Genomic DNA, 16,527 nt, shown 5'->3' with positions numbered 1-16,527 from the left:
TTCGTGGACTGTGGATGTGTCAGTAGTTGTGTGAGGATCCTCGCCTCGGAGTTGGAGAAGCCAGCGTGGGATCCAGTGTTATAGATCTGCTGGGTGGCGTCTAGTCTCCCATGCAGTGCCTATAGTGACTCACTGGTGGGAAGAAACTTCCACTGGAGAGAGAGAGAGAGAGAGAGAGAGAAAGATACTACCCACATGTTACAGCAAGCACCAGTGGTGCACTGTTTCCCAAACAGTGGGTCGGGACCCATGTGTTTGGGTTTTCTACATTTTGTTTTAATTATTATTTATTTCAAAACATTTTCCAAAAACATTCCCAAAAAGCTAAATTTCTCATAAAATAAAACACGAATTCCACGATCCCCCCCCCCCCCCCCCCCCCAAAAAAAATAATTTCATGAATAAATAAAAGAAATCAAAGAAATGCCATGAATTAAAACATGTTTAGGTACTGATCTACAAGCTCACAACGCGGCGCGAAAAGTACCATTTTTAGGTATTTATTTTACTTTACTTTACTTTTACAATTTCAGCAACTTTTTAACTTCTACTCGACTACATCTCAGACAGAGGCAAATACAATTTTGTCTCCACTATAATTCTTCGATATATACTATAGTGACTTTGTAGATTTTGATTCACAAAACCACTTCATACTTGTATAGGCCTACTTTTTACAATTTGAAAAATATTTTGTGAGCTTATTGTTAATCTGCGTATTTTCAAATGATTTTATATTTGAAAACTGGGACCTTCTGCACAATGAGTAGCCTACTTTTACTTTTAAGTATATTTTGATATTTCAGTACTATTTATTCTCAAGTAAATTTCATAACTGATAACGTTGTACTTTTAGGGCACGAAGGTGTATTCTGCCAATGCATTTCATTGATTTCAATGGGAATAATGGAGCGATTTGGATTATGCGTGACATCAAGCGAGTCACTGATATGTTATCATTTCGACTTGACATCAAGCCTTTGATTTTTCATGATGTAATGATGAATAACAAAGATGTGACCCCGACGTGATTTGAACACGCAACCTTCTGATCTGGAGTCAGACGCGCTACCGTTGCGCCACGAAGTCTCTGTCAACACATGTATTTTACATCAATTTACACTCTGTGGAACTACTGGTTAGCAATGATTTTCTTTCTTTTTGTGTTAAAACAAAGTACAACTACCCAATTCTAATGAATCAGTAATCTGAAAAGATCAAAGCAGTTAGTAGACGTTCAAACAAGAGGGACTCTGAGCCCCCCCCCCCCCCCCCAAAAAAAAACGTTATAGCCTAATATCCAAAACCCCACGGAGTGCTTCTGTGAGGCTCTGTGGCGCAATGGTAGCGCGTCTGACTCCAGATCAGAAGGTTGCGTGTTCAAATCACGTCAGGGTCACTTCTTGGTAAATTATCGTTATGGCAGATCATAGGCTGGGTCAGGTCGAAATTATTACATAAGGGAACGCTTGCCTTGATGTCATCATGTTGACGTAGATATGTGGGTGTTTTTGTGAGTTAAAGGAGTAGTTCACCCCCAAAATGACTTTTTTTCTATTGATTACTCATGCCATGGAGAGTGGAGTTCAATAATATTTTTTGGTTTTTGTCACATTCCTAAGACAAAAATTTGATTCGAGTACATTTTCCCCCATTGATTCCGGATGGTGACCCGTTTCGAAACGGGTCACCATCCGGAATCAATGGGGGAACATTTATTGTTATCACATTTTTGTCTTAGGAATGTGACAAAAACCAAAAAATATTATTGAACTCCACTCTCCATGGCATGAGTAATCAATAGAAAAAAAAGTCATGTTGGGTGTGAACTACTCCTTTAATTCTCTGTGGCACTACTGGCCAGCAATGTTTTTCTTTCTCTTTGTGTTAATCCCATCATCAGGTCACCTGCATGCTGCATTCACCTGCAGTGGTCTAAAAAGTACTCACATTTTTTACTAAAGTAAAAGTATCAAAACTACAATGTAGAAATACTCGGTCACAGTCATGGCCCATGGGGACTGCCCTTTGGTTCGACCCCCCTTTGGTCTGACCACGGTTAGGGTTAGGTTTAGGCATAGTTTTACTGAGGTTAGGTTTAGGCATAGCTTTACTGAGGTTAGGGTTAGGTTTAGGCATTGTTTTACTGAGGTTAGGGTTAGTGTGTTTTGTAATATTAACCATTAATCAAAATCTACAAAGTAACTAGAAACTTTAGAAAGTTTTCAAATACATTTAGTGGAAAGTACACTATTTGCCTCTGAGATGTAGTGGAGTAGAAGTAACAGTATTGGAAATTGGAAATACTCAAGTACAAATACCTCAAAATTGAACTTCAGTAGACTTACATAAATGTAATTAATTACTTAACACCACTGGTTATCTGCACTTAGTTACTTTACACCACTGGTTACCTGCATTCAGCTGACATAAAGTACTATATCATATCACATCACATCTACAGCAACTGTTACATTACATAAGGTAAAACCATCAGTACAGGCTACTTGTGGTCCTAGACTAGCCTGGAGCCAGCCTATATACTAATGCAGCTAACTAGTAACCTCCATGTTTTAACCATAGGTTTTAACATGTGTGGGGATGATATCTAGCTCCAGCAAGGCTAGTCCTAGACTACAGAGACCAATTTCACTATAGTTGCAATGAACCCACATCAGACACTCCCCCTGGAGGTAATGAGCAGTAATGCTGTTGCAAAAGAGAGACAGGAGAATTAAAAAATGTACTTTCTTACAGGACTATTTATAGCATAGGTAAAACGATATGTACATGAAGAGTCCTGACAGACTATGAGTACAATAACTCAATGTAAAAGGTCAGCTATTCAAACAGACACATGTGACGGATCTTTACATAAAACTCCTCAGTGTTTTTATTTATTTATTTGACAAGCAGCAGGATCATGTTTGTCACCTCAACTGATTTAATTTCCTTTACATTTTTTAAAGTAGATACAACAATCGGTATATCAGTTTTATTACAATATGTTTTGTTTCTAACCTCAGTACATTTAAAAAGAAAAGGAGAAATTATTTTCTCACAACAACTGCAAACATGAGAAAAGAAAGCCATGGGATTTATAATGTCGAGCCACCCACAGTCGGTCATCGATGTCACAGCGCAACGCTCCTTTCTCATATATATATATCTTTTTGTAGGGTTTCAGCAAATGCATTTAGCCACTCTTTCCCCTCAAATATCGATATAGGCATCTCATTTTTCTTTCATTGACGCACAGGTGCGTGGCACTGGTGATGTTGTAAACAACAGTATAAAATCTGAAGGGGGGGGGGGTGTCTGCTGTGGAGAGAGGGGGGGCTATCTAAATGTGACACTGTGACCCTTTTTTTCTCATTAAAGGGGAAAACCACCCATTTTCAATATTGAACTCATTAAAGTCATTAATATAACTTAGAGGAGTTGTCTGGAAATAGAAAAAAAGTTCCCCCCCTTCTGTGTTGCCTAGAACTGGAAGATTGATTTTGGGGTTTGTATTGTAGGTTTGTATTGTAAAGTACAACAGTGTGATGTCATAAAGTTGTACTTTACAATACACACCCCAAAATCAATCTTCCAGTTCTAGGCAACACAGAAGGGGGATACAACTCCTCTAAGGTATATTAATGACATAGTTCAATATTGAAAATGGGTGGTCTTCCCCTTTAAGCTTCTTTCCGCAGACAGGCGGGGGAGAGACACTCCTGCATCGGGTCCGTCGACGGCAGCAAGCGACGGTCCAAAACTAAAATGGATGAATGAGTCTGTTTTATGTTGTTGTTCTGTCTTTTTTTTATTACGTTTTAAACCTGCGCAGGGCCACCCGGCCGGTTAGTCAAGCCGACCAGCGGGTGGTTGGGTGAGTGGGGGGGTGGGTGGATGTCAGTGGAGTTGTTGGACGCTCCTGGCCAGTTTCGTTTTTTTTCTTCTTTCACGCCACGTAGCTGTACTCGTCTGACGAGCTCTGGCTCCGCTCGATGTACTGCTTGTCGATAAGAACCTCGATGCACTTCTTGATCATGCTGATGCTGGGGTTGAACCTGGCTTTGGACTGGTTGATGACCTGTGACCGTGAGGGGGGGGGGAAAGAAAAGCAAGGAATAGTTAGGCATGGGTTAAAGCTAAATAAAATCTCATGCCTGAAAAAGTTTGTACTGTATGGCCAAGTCCTAATTTGTGATTTGTGAATCAGTGTGAAAGGAAGCCTCCTCCCGCTTTGTTTCCAAAATAATTAACACAATATGTACAATTACACGTCTTGGTTGAACGCTTGATTCTGATTGGTCAATCGCTGAAATCAGCTGACTGTGAATTGTTTCTGTTCAATGACCGCTCCGCACTATAACAGACCGATGCCTAATCAAAGGCTCAGAGCACCTGCTGCACTCAGGCTGCACTGTGTGAATTTCGTGCCGTATCCAACATGAGAGCCATGTAAACAAACACACAGTGTAATTTACAACTAAACATTGCTCTCAAGAATGTTTAAAAAAATATTTGAAGAAATAGACGATGCATTAACAGAAAATGGATTCTATTTGACCGACACTTCCTTATTTTCCAAGGCGCTGGGGGGACACCCAGCGCAACACTTGTGGAATACTTTCAGTGGTGTAAACAAGGAAATACTTTGTTTTGTTTTTAGTTTTGAGTCAAATTATTAATTTTATTGAGTAGGCGTGTAATAAACGGGCCAACGTCTGGCTGAGCGGTCGTTATCGAGAAATAAAAATCCCTTCAGTCTGATAATCAGCCTGTCGGGATTTTATTTCTCGATAACGACCGCTCAGCCAGACGTTATCCCTTATTTATTTTGTTGAGTAACAGTTCCTGCTGTTCTACATACAGCCAACCAGGTGAATAAATCACAGACTGAGGCTTTTAGTTTAACCTTTGTTTTCATATGAAATATCCGAGACTTAAAGATGTCATGGAAGATGTTTCTGAACAGGCACGTCTGAAGTAATAGCCTGTTTTCATCTGGATTTGTTGCCATGCAAGGCTAGTGATTGCATATCAGAAACACATCAAGGCTCCAGAAATAAAATCAGTTGTTCAGTTCCCCCAGGCAACAGGCACTGCTAATTAGCCCTTCGCTATGCCCCTCCTAAACCCGTGCTTGCCCAATGCCACGTTTAGCGACAGGTTACTAAGGCGGGTGCCTTGGCAAGCTGCCATGGCGGCGTGCAGCAATAGCACCCAGCTGCAGACTAACCTGCCTCAAACGCACGTCTAGGAAGAAAACAATAGCCTATACTAAAGTCAGATTAACATACAGTACACAAGTGTTACCAGTTATATTTTCTCATGAAGTGCTCCTAAATTATTCCTGTGGGTTTGTGTAGGTCAGTGCAATCCGTTCTGTTTTTGTTTCAGTGTTTGTGACACGGAAGCGAGTGGGTGGGACGTTCGCGAACGAATCGAGTCTTTTGAACGGCTCTTTGAAATGAACGATATGATTCGGTTCACAGTAGGGAGCCGTTCCTTTCTAATGAACAGTGTTGGGAAAAGTAATACATTTCTTTACTTAGGTAAACATATCAATACTGCAATCAAGTTTGGAATGTATGTACTTGAGTAAAAGTAAAATAGTATTGGTATCAAAATGTACTTAAAGTAGCCTACCAATATTAGAACGTAGGCCTACTCATTATGCAGAATGTCCTGTTTCACAGGTTTTCCAATGAGTAAAATGTAGAAAAATCATTTGCAAATAGCTGATCTACAAGCTCACAATGCATTGCAACGTGACACATTGTGAGCTTGTAGATCACCTATTTTCAAATGCCAGAAATGTATCCAATGGCAAAAATGTATAGGCCTATTTGGGTGGAAGTGATTTACAATCATAATCAAAATCTACAAAGTAACCAGTAACTAAAATGAGGCAGTCTTTTGAACGGCTCTTTGAAAGGAACGGATCTCAGAGATCCGGTTCACTTCAGAGAACCATAAATCCCATCTCTATCTAGCAGCCAGACTCGCGGTACAGCGATGCGCGCCGCCATGGCAGCTTGCCAAGTCAGCTGCGTTAGTAACCTGTTGCTAACTTGGCATTGGACAAGGACGGCTTTAGGAGGGGCATAGCGAAGGGCTAATTCCCCAATCTCTCAACAGTGAGAGACATCAGGAATGTTGATGTGGGAACGGGGGGCAGGTATGCTGAAGGTGGTGGAAAGTCAGATTATTTTATTAATTTGAAACAACGTTTCAGTCCGAACACCTTCATCAGGTGATCTTAAAGGACAACTCCGCCCTAAATCACTTCTAGGCTCATTTTCCTACTTATATTGATCCAAAACATGGGGTCTATTAGGCACAAATACCCCTGTTGTCCAGTTTCCCCAGCATCTCTCATAGCATAGAGTGGAGCATATAAGTAGTAACTAGTTGTCATTACAAACACATCCATGCCTTAGTTGTCCCAAAAAAGCCATCACACTCTGCTAAACAGATGTTATGCTTTTATATGTTTTACTAAGTCCAGGAAAAGATGCCCTGTGATTGGTCAGTACAGTCACTTTGATTGGCAGTTGTGCCGAATGCTTACCCCAAAACATGATTTATGAGATTTCGTGGCTTGTGTGGGACAACCAAGGCATGAATGTGTTTGTAATGACAAATAGTAACACATTCATGAAAAAATAAATCACTTTTGACTGCAACAAATAGTGTAAAATCGATAGGCTTATAGGCTCCACTCTATGCTATGGGAGCTGCTGGGTTCTATCAGTGGTGCTCAAACTTTTTCATGTCAAGCACATTCCCCGCCGACTCAAAATATTTTGTTCAAGGGACCCTCAGAAGCATCATTTCATTTCTTAAAGGACCATTTCACCTCTGGGACAACCAGATCTTATTTTATTGTTGTTTGGGACACAATCAACACAATCCTGAGTTATTTTTTGTGTTCAATCTGTGTTTTTAGATATTCTAGTATTTCAGCATGCTACAAAGCATCATATGATGCATTTTTACAGATTGAACACAAAAGATAACTCAGGACTGTGTTGATCGTGTCCCAAATAACAATAAAATAAGATCTGCTTGTCCCAGAGGTGAAATCGTCCTTTAAGACAACCTGATGAAGGTCTCATGACCGATTTTCTTTTTCTGACTTTTTTTTTCATTTGACTTGAAGATTTGAACATGTACAGTGGGAGTTTTTTCTGCCGCGTCGATACTCCCATGGTCCTATCTGACACACCTGACTTTTTTGAAGGTGAGCAAAGCCTTGCTTGTCTTGGCTAGGAAAACAGACACACCCCCATGCTGTAGGCCTCCCCGTAACAAATCACCGCTTATTGCATAAGTGCACCAAGAGTAAAGGGATATGGGGTTAAAAGATAAGAGCGTTGTGTACTGTGTGTGTGTGTGTGTGTGTGTGTGTGTGTGTGTGTGTGTGTGTGTTAAGGGCATACTTCTGGAACATCTAAGAACTTGTGCATTTGTTTGTGCATGTAATGTGTGTGCGTGCTTTTGTGTGTATTGGAGCAGTCAGCTGAGAGCAAGGTGCAGGACATTTCCAGGGAAGCTGGGGCAGGCAAGTTCTGACACGGTTCCCCCAGAGAGACATTCATTCCTGACACGTGTTTCTGTCACTGTAGCCTTACTTCAACACAAGGGAATTCAACCAGCGAGCGGACACACACACACACACACACACACACACACACACACACACACACACACACACACACACACACACACACACACACACACACACACACACACACACACACACACACACACACACACACACACACACACACACACACACATCGTGACAGCCCCCCCACCCCCCATCAAATTATCAAGAACACAGGCTATTTGTCCAGGAAAGTGAAGGACACTATATTTGTGCTGTGCTTAAGGAAGCACTATAAAAGGAGACAAGGCCTCCACCCACCTCTTGGATGAGGGCGTTGTGTCGCAGCACTTTGCGAGCTTTCATGATTCTCACTATAGCAGCTTGTAAATACATTTTGCGGTCCTCGTCTACAGCGCTCCTCGTCTGCTCCATTTCCTGAAACAAATGCGATGAATAAATTAAGACAAGAGACAAGCAGATGAGAACCATAAACAAACATGCAGGTGTCGTTAGCGTTAGGGCAGAGGGGGTTTGTGAAGGGAGGGAGGGAGGACAAATGTTAGCTCACAAATCTCACCTGTGGCGTGTCTTTCTGCATCGACGTTGTGATCTTGAACTTCGTCCTTTTACTAGTGAAGCTCATATTTAATGAAAACGTGGACTCTGCCTCTATTTCCTCCTGTGGGCAAAATCAAAAGATGAGATTTGTAAAACTGCACGGCCGTCTAAAAAGCGATGCAATGCTTTTGCCGTTTTACATCTTCATTGTACTTTCACATACAGTATATTACAATACTATGGCTTGATTGAGGGGCATGTTTTATATTTCTCTTGCATAATTAAGTAATATAGATATGTAGACTTCCGTTCCAACCAACTACCCTTTCTGGGATTATATGATAAAGCTGGCACCTATGCCCCTAAACACACCTAGACAAAACCTGCCTTTTGAGATAACCCTTTTTAAAACTTAATTTACTCAGCCTGTGTCCCTAACGATTCTCACAAGTAAAGTCCTCCTCCGAGCCACTGACCTTTTCCGAGTCGTGGTTGATCATCTTGACGTCTATCAGGGACCTGATGGTCTTCTGTAGCTCCTTCTCGTTCATCTGGGTGCTGTCCTGCAGCTCCTTGTAGGCCACCGTTTGGCTGTTGTTGAAGGCCAGCAGCACGGCCATTTGGTAGGTGGTCACCATAGCCACGTAGGGCTTTGACAGGTAGTTCATCTTGACTTCACCTGGTGGAGGGGAGGTGCACAACGCGTGGAGTTCCCACCGTTAGTCATTGCCGTTAAAGCCTGACCTAAGCCTATTAATTATTCTCCTCCCTTCAGTGTCATACATTAAGTTTACTGGGCTGTTCTTCACAGCCGATCTACCGATATCTCACAACACATTGTAGCGTTGCACCTTGTGAGCTTTTAGATTGTCTATTATCGCTGGCTGACCGTCTTATAGATGGCTAAACTCCTAAATTCCATTAAATGTAATGTACTGTAACTCAAGACTTAAACATTTCTCTACCACTGTGCTCTGACCACTCTGGTGCATTGTCCAAATAACCTGTTCCAATAAATATAATTCAAAACATGGAAGGTCACACTCATAAATAAAAGTCCTTATTTCTGTAGCATTCCGTATGCGTCAAGATGACAAACGTTTCGGCTATCGAGGCTGAATAGTCAAGACTTAAAGCAGGGTTTCTCAAAGTGGGTGCCGTGACGGTCCAGGGGTGCTGAGTCACAAGCCCACAACGTGACACGTTCAAGTGGGGTTCAAGTGGTTAAATGTTAAGTCATTTTCAACCTGTGCTTATGGAAATAAATATTCTCTCAACTTATCTTTGTGGATTGTACATTTACCTGGTGATTGTTGTTCAATTTGTATTTTTATTCATGACACATTTGTCTATCCTTTCATGATTGATTCTGGACTCTATAAAAAATAAAAAATAAACTTGTTTGTGGCAAACTGTATCTTAGGGGGAAAGATTTACATATTTAGTTACCGTAATATGACATAAATTTAAGGTGCTAAAAAGTAACAATGGGATTCAGGGGTGCCGTGGATTAAAAAGTTATTTACACTACAGGGGTGACCTGAGCCCGAAAAGTTAGAGAACCACTGACTTAAAGCACCTAAACCTGGAAGACAATCATTTCCTTTTGATAGTTTTTAGGATGTGTGCCAATACCATTTGGATTTAATGGCAACAGCAAACATTTTTATCATTGACAACATCTGCATCAAAGCACATGATATGATTAGATTATGGGCAGTGCTTGGGGGACATCTCCCCAGTACCTCGTCAGTACCTTGGGCCAAGGGAACTGGTAGGAATACCTAGCATTGATGTGTGCCATATCAATATTAAGTTTAATTATGATAACACATCAAAATATAACTCCATAAGCAAACGGGGACTGCCCATAAGTCCGAAATCTCATTAGTCCTACATCTCATTAGTCCGAATTTAGTTAGGGTTAGACTTTAGGGTTAGGTTTAGGCATAGTTTTACTGAGGTTAGGTTTAGGCATAGTTTTACTGAGGTTAGGTTTAGGTTTAGGCATAGTATTTTTCACCAGGTTAACATCACCAGATTCTGACTAATGGATGTAGGAACAATGAGATTTCGGACCAATGCCATGGCACCAAGCAAACAGCCATTTTTATTTTTATTCATTTGAAATACTTTCTCAGGATATAATGACCATTATACTCGATAACCTCACCTATCTCCCAGTCTCTCTCCCCAGTCAGAGTTCAGAGTTTTAAAGAATGTAGCATTATGTTCAGGATGGAATTTAAATACATTGAGGAGACTTCATTTACCGGTAATAGACAATTTTCTTTTTTAAATATTTACCGGTAATTTGAAAAGAAAACCAGTCTCTCACACACTTATGCCAGTGTGCCAATGATCACCATCTGCTGTGCCAATGTTGGCACCCGTGCCTAAGGTTGCCCACCCCTGCGGTACAGCATGAGAACAGTGCTGTGGCATCCACATTCCTGAGCACCAAATGAACCCCTCCCGCCGCCACCCCACCCTGCCAAGTCACAGAAATGAATATGCCTCTCTTCTCATGTTCTCTGTAGGAATCCTGCTTGCTGGGATTTAGCCGTAGATCCTTTAATTGCAGCATTTGTGGGGATTGGGGCCGGGGTGTGCTGTGAAGAGTGAAACTGTTGTTAGCACAGTCTTAGTGCTCTGTGATTTTAGATTAGTAGACGCTACCAGGTGGACGTGTTGAAGGAAAAACCACTGACTGCTGCTTCCTCTGTGGAGCAGCTGGGGTTATGGAGGTCTCATACGGCACAATTTCAATTTACTTACGTTTTTATTTTCTAGTTTCAGTTAATTTAATTAGAAAATACTGCGCTGCCGTAGTGAAACTAAAAAGTTTGCTTTGAACGAATCTCAAACAGAGTAGGCCTACCATCCAGAGTAAAGGAGCCATTTATATGAGGACACACATGCAGTCACCGCTGGAAACCTGCTAAAGAAGCCATTTGAATAGGGTACTTACAGTATTTTCTGGATTATAAGGCGCACCTGACTATAAGGCGCACTGTCAATGAATGGTCTATTTTCAAACTGTTTTCATATATAAGGCGCACCTGACTATAAGGCGCACATAATAGACGCTACCGTTGCGTTATGCAACAAACAGATGGAGCTGTGCTAAAGGGAATGTCAATGTAAATGAATGATCCATATATAAGGCGCACTGGACTATAAGGCGCACTGTAGTTTTTTGAGAAAATTAAAGGCTTTTAAGTGCGCCTTATAGTCCGGAAAATACGGTAAGTTGGACTTGGGGGGTTGTGTGAATCTACACGCGCATGCACCGTTCCTTGCCGTTCCTGCGCCTGCATGTGAAGAATATTCCGGCCACACGCCGTGTTCAGCGACCAATACACCCCTGCTGACTGCTACAGTATGGAACCCAATTGACTGAAATCAGTCATAATGACTGAAAACTCTAATCCATGTATCTGTTACAGTCAGTTTGGGTAACTCAGTGAGATCGGGGTAAGAGCGCTCGTTTTGTCATTCACCACACACCACCTGGATCAATTCACCTTGATAGTCTCTTATCAGCATACCTGTGTAATTCTGCGTATTCACCATGAGATGGCGACAACAGCCATTCACTTGTGTAGTCGCTGACGTCACTCGTTTGCGACACCTCTTTCGTTGTTTATCTACTAGCCTAGCACAGCTGTGTTTAGCCATTAGCTTACTATGCCTAACTCTAACCCTAACCTCTGTAAAACTATGCCTAACCCTAACCTCCGTGGGGTGAGGCGCTATCATTCCTGCCGACGCTACGTTGTTGTTGTTGCTGTGGATCAAAGCGACTGCTTGTTCCGCCCCGCGCCGCACGTCGAGCGCTCCTGTTCTCAATTTCACTGAAACACAAAAAAACTGTGACATATCCATTTCACACCACTTGGCTGCACTGTGGCTACCTCCAATTCATAACCATCTCTTACTTATACTTCAGTGTCAACATTCCAAAAATACGCTATTTACGGTGTGCAACACCACTTTAGAGCCTGGGGCACCTGGGCGGCTCATCTGGTAAGAGTGCATACCACTTTAAATAAGGCTAATAGTACTTCCAGCACCTAAACACGAGTTTGAATATGGCCTGAGGCCCTTTGTTGCAGGTCATTCTCTCTCCTGCCTTTCCTGACTCTCACAGTCACTATCAGAATAAACGCAGAACGGCTGAGAAAAACAATGTATATATTATGTAGAAATCCAGTTCAGTCATAGAGAAATAAGATTCTGGGGGTGAACTAAAGCGTGAGCAGTCCCATTCAAGCAAAGTGTCTGTTGTGTGCATTACCTGTGCAGAGATAGTGCAGCCAGGTCAACTTTCTACCGCTGAAGTGCTGATTATAGAACAACTCAAACTGTAAAGAAAAGCACAAAAAAAAGAGGAGAGAAAAAGAGAAAAGAAAATTAGCCCACGGCACTCCCGCCCCCATCGTGTTAATGTCAACCAACTCGGGCGAAGGACGGACATCCCTAAAGCGTATGCCAGTGGACTCACCATCTGTACACTCTTCTCTAGTTCTTGAGGGATGGCGAAGGTGGAGGAGGGGACATGTGTGAGGGGCCAGGCTCCTGCCTGCAACCACATGACAAACACACACTGAGACTTATGGGGGGAATATATTCTATTCTCATTTCAATGAGAATGTATCCCGCACCGCATTGGCCTTTTCTGTACAATAATTCAATTTACTAAGTTGAGAAAGCAAATGACTAGGGGTGAATGATATTTAATTTTCTGTATACTGTATGTTAATACAGTATGGAGAAAGTGACAAATAATGTTTTTCTGATTCTGAGGAACAAATATCCCTCGCCAATTCTAATGGTACAATATATATATATATTTTTTTTAACATTTGCCCAGATTGATCAAACACAGTTTTGAAACGATATCACTGTCGTAGGTTTCCCAACGACCTTCTCTAAGAACAGATGCTAAAGCAGTGTTCCTTGATCCAACACTAAATAATAAATTGCTCCTCCATTCGTCTATTACCTTCTAATATCAAGTGGGAAACCACTTTCCCCTCTTGCCTACCTGTAATACGTAAATTTGGAAGCTGATGCCCAGGTCTACCACGGTCTCCTGGGTTTTGATGAAGTTGTTGAACTTGTTGTTGAGGTCGGCGCTCACGCTCATGTCTGTGTACATTCTGTGGAGCTTGCTCGTGAACTCATAGCCGCACGCTTGCTGTAAGTTTATTTTTGAAGGCATGGGTGGGGAGAGAAAGAGGGAGAGGAATATGGAGCATGGGTGACAGAAAGCATAAGGTCATACAACAGGAGGGGAGAAACCATTGAATGAGAATGAGTCTTTGTGGTCAGTCATTGACGCGACCGAGTATTTCCCGGTGAATCTGTGCGCAACGGTGGGGGCTTGGGAGTGTGGGGGACACGAACCACTGACTATTGCTGATGATGGAGAGGTTATATAGTTTAGCTTTTATGTATTATGTTATGTAATGTAATCTTGCCGATTTAGTAAGAGACTCGTCGCCAATTGCAAGATATTTAAAAGTTATTTGGGGCCATGATGATATCCTTTTCTTCCCACAACTAGACTAAGGATTTATATTGTCTGTGTTATTGTTTACAACCACAATTATTCACGTGTGGCAAGATCGCGGTTCACTAGTTTTTAGTAGGCTATAGTGTAGGCTTAGAAGCCTTTTCAGAAGTTAATTTAATGTTTTCCATTTAATGATTTCCTTTATCCTCATCTAATCTTGCGCTAATGCACGCAACTGTTTTAAGGCCGTGTATGCTTTTCAGAAGTTAATTTAATGTTTTCCAATAAATGATTTCCTTTCTCGTCATCTTCCTCTAATGCACGCAACTGTTTTCGCCAGGTTTTAAGGTCTTATTTTAGTTGTTTCTCATAAGCTCGCGACCCTCCTTGCCCATCGGCCCCCACCTTTGCGCACAGATTCACCGGGAAATACTCGGTCGCGTCATTGACAAACAACACACATGATTGTCTTTGTTTGCGTTGTGTCCTATCCTGTACTTTTGCTATCTGGTGACTTTCAAAGAATCTAAATTAGGTGAGAGGTTGCTTTCCTTCAGCAGAGCCATGTATTACCTTTAGTTTGTTGATCATGGCTTCTTCCGAGTCCATTGACAATGACAGGCCATGTATTAACCGCTTTGCTAGCATTCTGGCATAAAACTGAAGGAAGAAAAAATATTAAATAGTTATGAAGTTATGATGACTAAAACAAAATAATATTGACAATTCTGTCCACAAATGAGAACTAGACTCGAATGTTATACGGAGGGACGTTACTAGTGGAGAAGAGATCCAGTGGAACTAAATTCATTTTAAGTTTGGTTGCGCTCAAGCCGTGAAGCGTTGAGAGCTTGTAGATCGGCTATTTTCAGCATGCAATCAAGTGTAAAATCAGGCATTATGACACCATCAAGGCCCTCCAAAATGCATTTCTGTCGATAAAATCAACTGTAAATTTAGTCGACTAAAATCCTATGATATTTAGTCGACTAAAAGTTTCAGGCGACTAAAATATGACTAAAACTACATTTTATTCAAAAGACTATGAACACTTGTCGGTGATAGGGTGTGCAGTCTGTGCACTTCACCTTCTGAAAGACATCCTTGTCATCGATGTACTTGAACACTGTAATGAAGCTGGTCAGTTTGTCCTCCACCTCGTTCTCCGTCATTCCCTTTGCAGACTTCTTCAGCAGATTGTCACAGTACTTGGCCAGCTGGACAGGGACACGAGGGGAGATAAGAGAACAGGTCAGAGAAGAGTACAGTGTGTGTGTGTGTGTGTGTGTGTGTGTGTGTGTGTGTGTGTGTGTGTGTGTGTGTGATCTCACCAGTTCAGGGGCTTTGCAGATGGATTTGGATTCCCTGTAGTTCACCACAGATGTCAAAGCCTGTGGGGGGGGGGGGGGGGGGGGGGGACCAATTGCACAAACTTCACTTTACAGATACAATTAAAACCACTGCCTTTGTGAAATTGTCAACTATAACACATGCACCCTGGCATACCTATTCTGGGGCAAACAACAATAACAGATCTAGAAGCTTTCAAAGTGACGCGTTTTGACTTGAGGACGTTTTCAGCGAAGAGATTTGGTGTAGTGGGGATAAAACGGAGGGGACCAAGTATAGAGCCCCCCTGGCAGACCCTGATCAACAAAGTACATATAATGTAGTATATGGTTTAAGTGGTTAACTATGTGTTCTTTTCAGTCTCCCCGTCTAGTGGTTGTATGCTGCTATTAAAGGACAACTCCAGACTAAATAACATCTTTTCCCGGAAAAGACGTGCTGTGATTGGCCAGTATAGTCACTTTGATTGGCAGATGTGCCGAATGCTCACCCCAAAACATGATTTATGAGACTGTGGCGGCTCGTGTGAGACAACCAAGGCATGGATGTGTTTGTAATGACAACTAGTAACACATTCATGAAAAAAAGAAATCACTTTTGACCGCAACAAATAGTGTAAAAGCGATAGGCTTGTAGGCGCCACTCTATGCTATGAGGGCTGATGGGTTCTGCTGGGGAAACAGGACAACAGGGGCATTTCTGACAAATAGACCCCATATGGTCATTTGGGATCAATATACAGTAAGTAGGAAAATGAGCCTACTGTAGATGTTATTTAGTGCAGAGTTGTCATTTAAATCCTCTGTATGACTGAGTCCTGGACAACAGAGTGAGGTAAAATACCTTATCAAGTGCACTCATGAAATGCTGATCTCCGTTCAGGACCGTGTTAATGAGCTGAACAAATTTACTGTGAACCTCCAGCACAGACTCCACAAACTGGGTTGGCATCTGAGAAGACACACACGAGACACAATTGAACACATGAATAACATGACATAGATATACGGTTATAAATATAATAAATTAATCTTGATTTCATTCACCTGCGTGGTTCCCACAGCACCTGCACGTTCCTCCAAACACACCTGATTTTAATTACAAAGCTACGTTTTGAATCTCATTGAAGAAGACATTCAGACAGTGTATTACTTGTTTTAAACTTTTAAACAGTACACAGATTTTAGGTTAGAAATAAGCAACATAGTATAGTAATAAACTTGCCTCACACTGCCCCTCTCTTTCTCCCTCGGGCTGTGTGAGATGCAGGCTACAGACATAGCCTTCCCTGGCTAATGCCTTCCCATAGCCCAAGGGGATGGGACCTTCTGATTTTTTTCAGAAACATACCTGCATGTATACAGGCTGTACAGGCTGACTGAAACTTGCAAAATAAAATGACCGAAAAAGCCATTTCATCAGGCTTTAAAAAGAACAGAACTACTGCCAAGGCCACAACTATGGTAGTCTTGTACAGCCCTACGTACGT

General features: G+C 41.8%; 1 protein-coding gene across 2 annotated transcripts in view; it reads right to left on the bottom strand.

Annotated features, from left to right (window-relative positions):
* Positions 1-2,869: 2,869 nt before the first annotated feature.
* The window catches only part of cul2 (cullin 2), a 29,189-nt gene continuing 15,531 nt past the window's right edge, over positions 2,870-16,527 (bottom strand). The window contains exons 11-22 of one of the 2 annotated variants that reach the window (XM_080751597.1): positions 16,085-16,126; positions 15,882-15,989; positions 15,020-15,079; positions 14,777-14,905; positions 14,262-14,348; positions 13,218-13,370; positions 12,675-12,752; positions 12,468-12,534; positions 8,644-8,846; positions 8,187-8,288; positions 7,928-8,044; positions 2,870-4,081 (exon numbers count right to left, since the gene is read on the bottom strand). In XM_080751597.1, the coding sequence (XP_080607723.1) occupies positions 3,950-4,081; positions 7,928-8,044; positions 8,187-8,288; positions 8,644-8,846; positions 12,468-12,534; positions 12,675-12,752; positions 13,218-13,370; positions 14,262-14,348; positions 14,777-14,905; positions 15,020-15,079; positions 15,882-15,989; positions 16,085-16,126 (1,278 nt within the window). In that variant the 3' untranslated portion in view covers positions 2,870-3,949. The remainder of the gene's footprint in view (positions 4,082-7,927; positions 8,045-8,186; positions 8,289-8,643; positions 8,847-12,467; positions 12,535-12,674; positions 12,753-13,217; positions 13,371-14,261; positions 14,349-14,776; positions 14,906-15,019; positions 15,080-15,881; positions 15,990-16,084; positions 16,127-16,527) is intronic. The other variant, XM_080751598.1, reaches the window with a different exon arrangement.

Source organism: Nannobrachium achirus, assembly GCF_963921795.1.
Source record: "Nannobrachium achirus genome assembly, chromosome: 21".
In the NCBI taxonomy this organism is placed as follows: domain Eukaryota; kingdom Metazoa; phylum Chordata; class Actinopteri; order Myctophiformes; family Myctophidae; genus Nannobrachium; species Nannobrachium achirus.
This window is presented reverse-complemented; position numbering and strand designations above follow the sequence as displayed.